The sequence below is a fragment of the Stigmatopora argus genome, chromosome 6, assembly GCF_051989625.1.
Source record: "Stigmatopora argus isolate UIUO_Sarg chromosome 6, RoL_Sarg_1.0, whole genome shotgun sequence".
Classification (NCBI taxonomy): domain Eukaryota; kingdom Metazoa; phylum Chordata; class Actinopteri; order Syngnathiformes; family Syngnathidae; genus Stigmatopora; species Stigmatopora argus.
In genome coordinates, this window is record NC_135392.1 from 952,443 (window position 1) to 962,594 (window position 10,152).

A 10,152-nucleotide genomic window follows, 5' to 3' on the forward strand; every position below is an offset into this window, starting at 1 on the left:
ACGACGCTCCCAAATACTTGACTGTTATAAAATATTGAGTCATTAATTGTACGAACACAAAGGAGGAAAGTTGTAATTATCACTAGCGTTACCAATATAAGAGAAATAAATCCAATATCAATCAATCTGGCTCTTCCTCGTTCTCGGATTAATCAGGAGAATTGTGCTAATGGTAAATAATGCATAAAGATAAAAATGAGTGTGTTGCTTCAGTAGAAGAATACAGAAGGCCCGCCTTTTCAATGATTAACAGGAAATTATCTTCAGGAATCTGACAAAGTGACTGTAAAAATTACAAGTACAAGTACACGTATGTCCAAGTATATGTAGTACAAATATATGTATTTGTATTACAAGTACACCCAAGTACATGTATTTGTAGTACAAGTTCAAACATGTGCACGTACTTTAGTGTAACTAACCCTGTCTGACCTTGCCAAAAATGTATCCATTGTTTTTGTTTCTGATTGAGTCCAAATTTAGTGGGCAAGTCCATCACTATTTTGCTCGTGGATGAATAAACGATCATTTTTTAGACGAGTCGGCTACTCTATTTATTTATTTATTTTATTTTGCAATGAGTTAACTAACTACTCGGTTCACGTGATGGTCACGTTATCTGCTCTTACCTAATTTACGCTTGGCTTTATGTTTTTTTTTGCTGCAAATTATGCATTTGAAGGAAAAAATTATGTGCGAAAAATGTTGGATGTTGTCTTTTTAAGGATGTAACTGCAACATGTTACGGCAGTTACGCCATTGACTTTTGGCTTACTGTGGGTGGTTGTGTCATTGGTCACGGTATAATAAAACGTTCTTATAGAGGACCCTTGGGGGAAAATAACATCAGTTTGTTTTTTTAATACTTTCACCAACTACTTTTTTTTACTTGAGTAATTAATAACATTATACTGGCGTTCCTATTAGTACTTCAGTCAGGATTTTTGGCGTCACTTCTGGTCTTGGGCGAGTGGCCCATCTTTTTCTAATCGACGATCTTCGTTCGCCGTGGCAACGTGGGATGGGCGGAGTGCCGGTTGCCATCTCGCCGCTGATTGGCTGACAGCACAACCGCTCACTGTGCTATATAATGTGTGAATGAGCGGCGGCCGGCGGCTACCTTCGCGCCGCTTGTCCACGTCCAAAAAAAGCCTCTTAACGAGCGGCCTTGCTCGCCAAGCACCAAGCGGGAAGGCAAGAGGACGTAAACGGTTGCCTCTTTGTGGACGGAACAAGTGAAAGAACCTGCGCGACCCAGAAATAACCGGTAAGTGATTAAATCGCCCCTTCTCGGCAGGCTCGGCTTTTCAAATTGCGCATGCGCCACAAACCTACACAATGGAACGTGTGCTTGCATGTGCGCATGCGTGAGGGCTCGCGCTCTTCCAATGCATTAAATTTAGTTGAATAAATTCCAATAATATTCACTATGTTGTTCATACCACACACTGTATGTGACGTGGGTTAATTTAATAATTACCCGACGTGAACGCTTTACCTTCTACCGAGTAAGTGATGTCATCATGATTATGTAACATGTATCCCGGTGATATTGCAGTTAATAGGTTGAATAAGTATGAGTCAGCAGGTTTATATTTCCTTCTGTTGTCCGAATGTGTTTTATTTCCTTAGAATTGGGATACGAAATGATTGGAATGAGCTCATTAAAATGCATTTTGACAGCCGCTGTGGGCTTTAAATCATCTTTATGAGCGCTGATTGATAGAATGAAGTCATTGGAGTTGAAAGTATGTCAAGGTTGTGGACTTTCACTGTTCAAAGTGTTTAACGTGTTTTACGGGGCCAAGATGACAATGACTTGTCGTGCGTGTCAGTTATTCGGAGAATTAACTTTCGTTTTAGTCAGTCAGACGGAGGAAGGTGCAGCCAAATGTTAACTACCATCCATTCTTGATTTCCCAGCAAGTAAAGAGACAAAACAATCTTTGATAGGAAGGAAGATGAGGCGGTTACGTCAGCACGAGTTCAGCCGAGGGCAAAAATTCGGCTATCATGACTGGAAAAGTGGAATATTAAAGCAGTCTAAACAAATGTTGATACAGTGGTTTGATTTGACCATTCTTTTGATGAGGTCAAATGGCGTTACGGCCGAGAAATCTCCCCGACACGCTTCCAAGAGTCTCGTTTGTTTGCATACAGACGAGCCGCCGCTAGCTGCTTATTGACCTCGTTGGCAGATAATGCTAATCCGCTATTCCGTCGGGATGGCAGGCGGCCAGCAAGCCACGGGCGGCCATTTGAGCTCGTTAAACTTCACCACTACTTATTTACTCCTGTCGTTTTACTCGTGACGAAATGGGGCACGCAAAGTTCAAACGGGAAGGTGAGCATGCCAACTTGCCGCTAGCTTGTTAAAACTTGCTAGCGGCGTCAAGCTACAGTGGGGAAAGGAAATGCTAATGCGCTAGCGCAATTAGCAAACGAACCCGGAAGTTGTTGTTGACAAAAGGTACGGTTTTCTGTTGGGTTTTGCTGAAGAAAAAGAAGAAAAATTAAAGTTTTGTTTTTTCAACGCGGTTGTTAGATTGGAAATTTAAATTAAAGTGGTTCTGGAGCAAAATATGCTAACGGTTTACGTTGCTAGCTTGGTGTTGCGCACACAGCAAATTAGATTAGATGAACACAAATTTAAAGTCATTTTTTAAAAATATATTGTCAAAAAAATACATCATTTATTTTAAAGTAAGACTATTTGCTTGAAACAAATCTGGTTATGGACAATTTTGGGACTAAAATGTCTCAAGAACAAATAAAATGTTATGGTTGTCTTTAATTATTAGATTAGATAAACACAAATTTAAAGTCATTTTTAAAAGTATATTGTAAAAAAAACCGTAATTTGTTTTAAAGTAAGACTATTTGCTGGAAACAAATCTGGTTATGGACAATTTTGGAACTAAAATGTCTCAATAACAAAGAAAATGTTATGGTTGTCTTTAATTATTAGATTATATAAACACAAATTTAAAGTCATTTTTTAAAGTATATTGTAAAAAAAACGTAATTTGTTTTAAAGTAAGACTATTTGCGCGAAACAAATCTGGTTATGGACATTTTTGGAACTACAATGTCTCAATAACAAAAAATGTTATGGTTGTCTTTAATCATTAGATTAGATAAACACAAATTTAAAGTCATTTTTTAAAGTATATTGTAAAAAAAAACGTAATTTGTTTTAAAGTAAGACTATTTGCTCCAAACAAATCTGGTTATGGACTATTTTGGGACCTAAAATGTCTCAATAACAAAGAAAATGTTATGGTTGTCTTTAATTAATGTTAGCTGTTGATTAATTCATTAATCATGGCTATTTTCGATGCCATTTCCCAAACTCCGCCGTTTTTCCAAACTCTAAAAAACGATGTCGGCTAGTCAATGTAGCAACACGGCAACGTGTATTTTGACTCAAAAATGGAGTGACGGCAATTTCCTGTGTTGCAAATTTCCGATGAAAAAAAACACACTGCAAATGTTCGACTTTGTTTTCATATTACATGACAACAGAGTCCGCCCCAAAAAAGTTTAGAAACTCCCAACGCAACGCCGTTTCGCTACAAATCTGTTTGGGAATGTTCCGCAGTTGAAAAGCGGCTTTTGTCCAAGCCCCGAGACATTTCCAAGGCGAGGCCGTGACACGCCGCCTGCTTTTTTGAACGCGGTCCAGGTGGGCCTCCATGTTGGCCAACTGCCAACCCTCCACCGGACCCCCATTCTAGGCTTTGGGCCATGTACTTATGCAACCACACAGATTTTTTTCCCCTTCCAATTTCGGCTTGTGTGTGAGATAATAGGCTTTTTAAAAATTTGATAGTGCTGTAGTGACTTGTTTTTTTTTTTAAGCGCTTCAGCCATTGACGGCGAGGGATGTCAAAATTATTTGAAGTGGGACGGGCCAGTTAAAGATATGTGACATTTTAAGTAGATGTCGTTAATTTATTTTGGGAGAAATGTTGATTATTTTAGCTATTTTTTTCTGAAAAAAGGCTTGACAGGAAATAATTAACATTTGTTTTATTTGAAAAGTGTTGTATTTTCATTATATTAAGTATTTTTCTGCACAAAATTTAAAAGACATACTTTTAAGAGAAATATTACATCTTATATTTAATGTTATATTTTTGACATTAAATTTGTTTTATGAGGTCATGGAGTAAGAATTTTTTTTATTTAAATTTAGTGTAGCATTTAAAAACAAAAAGTAAAATTTAAAAGACATACTTTTAAGAGAAATATTACATCTTATATTTAGTATATTATATTTTTAACATTAAATTGTTTTTTTGAGGTTGTGGGTTAAGAAAACACATTTTTTTAAATTAAGTGTTGCATTTAAAGAACAAGCAATAATAAAAAATGAAGAATTCAGAATGAAATAACATTGAAAATTGAAATATTATGTTTTCAGCCTTTCGCAGTGAACATCCCTTTTTATTCTATTTAAAAAAATCATTTATCAACTCCATTAACAGGAAACTAAATATCTCGATCGCGTGCAGTTTTTATTAATTAAAAAAATCAGTTTAAAACAAAAAGGTAAAAAAGTACTGAGTCACGTTGCCATTGAACAAGTCATGCGTTGATGCAACGTGTTTGCGGGCAGGTGTGTGTGTGTGTTTCTGTTTGTGTGTGTGTGTGTGTGGGTGTGTCTACGCTCATTTGCATGAACACGCATGTCAGCGCAACCCAAAACAAAACACACGTCAACGCATTTTTGCCGTTTTTTCCCCCTCAGCGGACGACATGGAGCTTCACGACAACGTCCTCGGAGAAATCGTACCTGTGGTGATTATAGGTGAGCCAAAACAACACACACACAAACAAACACACACACACGGGTGTGCATTTAGATCCAGGAACAACCTCCTCGTCTGCAAATGTTCCATGACGTTGCAAAAAAAAACGGGGAAGCTAATAGGCGTCGCTAATACAGTCTTACGAAATGAATTGCTTCCAGGACTTTTTTGTAACTTGAAAAATTTCGTAAGTAGAGGTGTACTTTATATGTAAATTCTGTCATTTGTTCCCCGGTCCTCACACAACTAAATTTCTCAACCTGAAAATGTTGTAACTTGAGGCATTTGTAAGTAGAGGTATGACTATTTCTTAAAAAGCCACTTAAGTTTGTATTTTTTTTTTAAGTAGAAACTTGATGTAACTTGATGCACAGTGCAAAACTAAAGCAGAAAATGTGATAGAAATTTGTCCAGAAAATGCTTTTCAATTTATAAAAGAATCATTTTTTCATTGTAACATTGTAGCTTTCTACTGACATGAAAAGTTGCTCCCCAAAAATACAATTTCTACTCCAGTTTGTTGTTTTTAGTGCCAAAAATACGGTAAAAAAGGGACTTTTTAGGGGATTAATTTTTTAAAAAGGGGGGTATAAAATGTCCAAGCCAATCGCATTTGGTCTGACATCGGTGTGAAATTCAAGGCGGTGGTCACGCGAAACTGAAAACGTTGTCTTTGTGTGCGTGGCGTCTCCTAGGCAACGGGCCGTCCGGGATCTGCCTGTCGTACCTGCTGTCGGGCTACACCCCCTACTTGTCGCCCGGGGCGTCGCACCCGGACCCGCTGCTGCACGGCAAGCTGTCGGAGGAGCCAGAGCTCCCCCTGCTGGATCGCGACTTGAGCTACCTGTGCGAGGGCCTCCAGGGCCGCTCGGCCAATCCGGTGGCCGTGCTCTTCGACTCGCTGCTGCTGCCCGACGGCGACTTCGGCCTGGAGTGCGCGTCCCCGCTGGAGTGGCGGCGTCGGCCCGACCGAGCCGTGCCGCACCTCGTGCTGGGCAAGGGCCCCCCCGGGGGAGCCTGGCACGTACGTCAAAGGAGGGTGGGGCTTCGACTCATTTACAAAATTGTTACTATATTATTCTTTCTTTCTTTTTAGGCCATGGAAGGGTCCATGCTAACGCTCAGCCTCGCTAACTGGATGGAGCTTCCGGGACTTAAAATCAAGGACTGGATGAAAGACAAGAGAAGGTACGTACGCATATCTGGCAACCTGGATGAAATGCAAAAGAAGCCACCCATGCCTATCTGGCAACCCGGATGAAATGCAAGAGAAGCCACCCGCGCATATCTGGCAACCCGTATGAAATGCAAAAGAAGCCACCCGCGCATATCTGGCAACCCGTAAGAAATGCAAGAGAAGCCACCCGCACATATCTGGCAACCTGTATCAAATGCAAAAGAAGCCACCCGCGCATATCTGGCAACCCGGATGAAATGCAAAATAAACCACCCGCGCATATCTGGCAACCCGGATGAAATGCAAGAGAAGCCACCCGCGCATATCTGGCAACCCGTATGAAATGCAAAAGAAGCCACCCGCGCATATCTGGCAACCCGTAAGAAATGCAAGAGAAGCCACCCGCACATATCTGGCAACCCGTATCAAATGCAAAAGAAGCCACCCGCGCATATCTGGCAACCCGGATGAAATGCAAAAGAAGCCACCCGCGCATATCTGGCAACCCGGATGAAATGCAAGAGAAGCCACCCGTGCATATATCTGGCAACCCGGATCAACTTTTGAATAGCATCACGTTTACAAGAGCCAAAACCAGGATGTGAAATGTCACAAAAACCAACGAGAACAAGAACTGATCCGTATTGAACCAGTTTTTTTTTTCGTTCCCAGAAACGTGCGCAATGACCGCGGGACGCCGGCCGAGATCGCTTCGTACTATCAGCACTACGTGAGGCAAATGTCCCTGGAGCGCAACTTCGCCCACGGCACCACCGTCACCTCGGTGACCTGGCGGCCCGACAACCCCCGGGGGTCCGGCGGCTGCTGGCGGGTGGACGGGGTGCGGCGGCCGGACGGCGACGACTCTGAAGGTACGTCCTCACCTCACCTTTGGCCTCGCCGGCGAGGACGATGCTAAAACGTCTCCCTCGTTCCCCGACCAGAGCTGGCGTTCTCCCTGCTGGCCCGCAACGTGGTGCTGGCCACGGGCACCCACGACGCGCCGGCGCGATTGGGGGTGGAGGGCGAGTCGCTGCCCTACGTGTGCCACTCCTTCTGGGAGCTGGAGGCGGCCATCTCCCGCGGCGAGCTGGAGCAGTCGTCGGAGCCGCTGCTGGTGGTGGGCGCCGGGCTGACGGCCGCCGACGCCGTGCTGGCGGCGCGCCACCTCAACGCGCCCGTCTACCACGCCTTCCGCCGCGACGTGGCCGACCCGGGCCTGATTTTTAATCAGCTGCCCAAGATGCTCTACCCGGAGTACCACAAGGTCAGACTTTTGCCCTCTTTATCACCGTATTTTTTTCAAAATGGAGGAGGTTATTTTTTCTGCGTACTATTTCAGAATGGAGTACCGTATTTTCTGCACTAAAAGACTTCTCATAAGCCAGCAATGTGCCTTATAAATGGAGCAATATTGGTTCATCATTGTAAGAAATTCTCTTTAGCACAGCTCCCTTTAGTGGATGCACAACATAACTTCTACTATTACTACTACTGTACCTTTTATAAGAAACCAATTTTAAACTAAGCCATTCATTGAAGGTATGCCTCATAGTGCAGAAAATATTATAGTTCAACATTTTATGATTTGTTTTCACTCATTCAACTCATTGGCTGCCATTGATGACGTTAGACGTCCAATTCGTGGAGGAGCGAATGAACATTGTTTTGTTTTTTAGTTTTTTTAAGAGGATTCTATTAATGAATTTTGCAAGAAATCATTGTAATTTAGTATAATATTTTTCTGATAAATATAAATATTTTGAGATATTAAAATTTTAAATAGACCATTTAAAAATGAGCTAAAAGTGAACAAAAAACGGATTGTAATTTGTTAGAAAACAAAATAAATAAATGTTAGGTATAATAAATCTCTTGTGACCTAACAGTTCAACTCTCTGCTAGCCAATGACAGCAATAGGCGTCCAATCTCGGAACCAACATTCATTTCCATTCCAGATTGTTTTTAAATCATTACATATTTAAAAAAAAAAACGTGCTATGCTGCCACCTAGTGGCTTGGCGGTGCACATCAGCCTGGACTTTTCCTCAACTGCCATTAATTTTGTCAATTTTCTTTTTTTTGTCAGGTTCACCAGATGATGACGCAACAGCAGCACCAAGCGACATCCCCCCTGGACATCTCGTCCTCGTCTTCGTCCTCGTCTTCGCCCTCGCCCTACGCCGGCTACCTCAGCTTCCCGCGCCACCGCGTGGTCTCCTTCCGACCCGACCGCAAATGCGTGCTGGAATCGGACGCCGGTCGGCGCACCGTGGTCCGGGTGTCCAAAGTGCTGGTGTTGATCGGCGCCCACCCCAACTTATCCTACTTACCCGAGCGGGGTCGGCACTTGGGGGTCCGCACGGACGAGGCCATCACCTGTCGGAGGAACCCCATCGACGTGGACCCCTACACCCACCAGGTGTTGGGCGCCGAGGGGCCCGGCATGTACGCCATGGGCCCGCTGGTCGGGGAGAACTTTGTGCGCTTCCTCAAGGGCGGCGCGCTAGCCATCGCTAGCGACATTGCCAAGGCGCGGAGGGAGGACGGCGAGGAGGCGCGCCGGGACCAATGGACGGACGGATGGGTCGCCGTTCAGGATCGGGGCGTGTCGCGCTCGTAGCCACCGCTGCCGCCGCACGCGTGGGGGGCCGTCAATGTGCAATTGGACTTGAAAAGTTCAAAAAAAAAAAACACTTCTTTTAACATTTCTCCCGAGAACTATTTTTTTTGACATCTGGTGCTCCTTTTTTTCACTGATTTTTCTTTAAGTGCAGCTAAAGTTGCTACGCTAGCAACTGCTAACCAGCGTTTACCATTTAAGGACGTTTCTTTGCCGGGAAACGTGACCAAAACAAAATGGTAGTCCGATCTGGACCTTTCAAAGTTCTTTTATAACTCGTGTTTAATCTTTTGGTTATGTTTTTCCTTTTTCTTGTGTTTTTTTTTGACCTTTTAAGACCAAGGTCGCTACTCGCGATGCAGTAATAACTCTTGTGTTTTGACCCTTATAAGTGTCTTAAGGGTATATCATTTGACAAAATGCCCTCTAAAGGAATGCAATTTTTTTTTAAAATATTTTACTTGAAGCGCTTATGTGTACAAAATGTTAATTTTTATGACACTACAATATGACTTTCGCAAAATGGACCTCAGGTCAACAAAAATTTCAACTTTAAAGTCTCCATTTTGGTTACATACCGACCTCATTTAACCTCACTAAAATCCATTTATTAACTAAAACATAGGACAAAAAGGCAGTCAGAAAGTTTGAATTTACCTCATATGACGCCTCTTGACGTCTATTTTTTTTAGGCTGGGAGAGCTGAATCATTCGCAGTTACAAAGAATCTAACTTATGACATTTTAACTCGCGTTCTTAGCGAGAAATCCTCCAAAATGTCCGCATCCAAAGAATAATCAAAACGTGTCATTGAAACTTTTCTAAACTTTTAAATCAACAAATGACAACGATTATTATGACAGCGACTCGAGTGCTTTACATTTTTTTGTCCACTTCTCTTGTCACTGTACATGACCATGTTTGTTTCCAATCAAATGGTGTCGATTAAATGCACTTTAGTGCAAAAGCGGACATTCGTCCCACTTATTATTTTACCCTTTCTCCCCCTCTCAATAATGTTTATTCTCAAAATAACTGAACCATTTCTGTGATCCGTCTGTGTTTAAAAATAGTCCCCGTTGAACCAAAACACACAAAACATCATATCATTGCTGTTTCCCTGGAAACCAAAGCGGTGTTTGGCAGCTCCCCGTGATGAAGCGCATACACGCCGGTTGCCATGGCGACGGCTGCCAGTGAGTCAGCTCGTTGCCAGGTGGTGACTCAGCAAAACATTTCCTTTCCTTTCTCGAACACGGCAATACAATCACAATATAAAAGCCGTTCTATCCTCTTATGTCAGACAAAACGCTTCGTTTTTTTAGCTTTCAAAGCTATCTCAACTGCTAATCACGTTCCTCTGCAGTTCGCCAAACCGCCTACATCCATACCCGCAACATTAAGGGTTTTAAACTTCAAAATAAAACACCCGAACACCCTCTAGGTGACAAACGCGGACCTTAACATGATTACACAAACAAAAGAGGAACTCTCAAAGCTCAAATCATGTGACACGTCACACGGAACACACGCGTTT

The 10,152-nt window shown here is 42.5% G+C and overlaps 1 protein-coding gene across 3 annotated transcripts; it reads left to right on the forward strand.

Moving 5' to 3' along the window:
• The first annotated feature begins 1,005 nt into the window (after positions 1–1,005).
• On the forward strand, positions 1,006–9,587 carry osgn1 (oxidative stress induced growth inhibitor 1). 3 transcript variants are annotated; one of them, XM_077603914.1, is made up of 7 exons: positions 1,006–1,267; positions 4,754–4,813; positions 5,510–5,838; positions 5,911–6,002; positions 6,664–6,863; positions 6,936–7,258; positions 8,082–9,587. In XM_077603914.1, the coding sequence occupies exons 2-7, from the start codon at positions 4,762–4,764 to the stop codon at positions 8,613–8,615; spliced, it is 1,530 nt and encodes a 509-aa protein (XP_077460040.1). In that variant the 5' UTR covers positions 1,006–1,267; positions 4,754–4,761; the 3' UTR covers positions 8,616–9,587. The 3 variants fall into 3 exon arrangements, with proteins under 3 accessions (XP_077460040.1, XP_077460041.1, XP_077460039.1); XM_077603915.1 differs by lacking the exon at positions 1,006–1,267 and adding an exon at positions 1,342–1,508; XM_077603913.1 differs by lacking the exon at positions 1,006–1,267 and adding an exon at positions 2,201–2,344.
• Positions 9,588–10,152: the final 565 nt, after the last annotated feature.

What these genes read in the sequence shown, in the direction of transcription:
- osgn1 (XM_077603913.1), top strand. Translation starts at nt 2,317, where the DNA reads ATGGGGCACGCAAAGTTCAAACGGGAAG. An exon ending in CGCAAAGTTCAAACGGGAAG is followed by an intron (nt 2,345 to 4,753) that starts GTGAGCATGCCA and finishes TTTCCCCCTCAG; the next exon opens with CGGACGACATGGAGCTTCAC. An exon ending in TGGATGAAAGACAAGAGAAG is followed by an intron (nt 6,003 to 6,663) that starts GTACGTACGCAT and finishes TTTCGTTCCCAG; the next exon opens with AAACGTGCGCAATGACCGCG.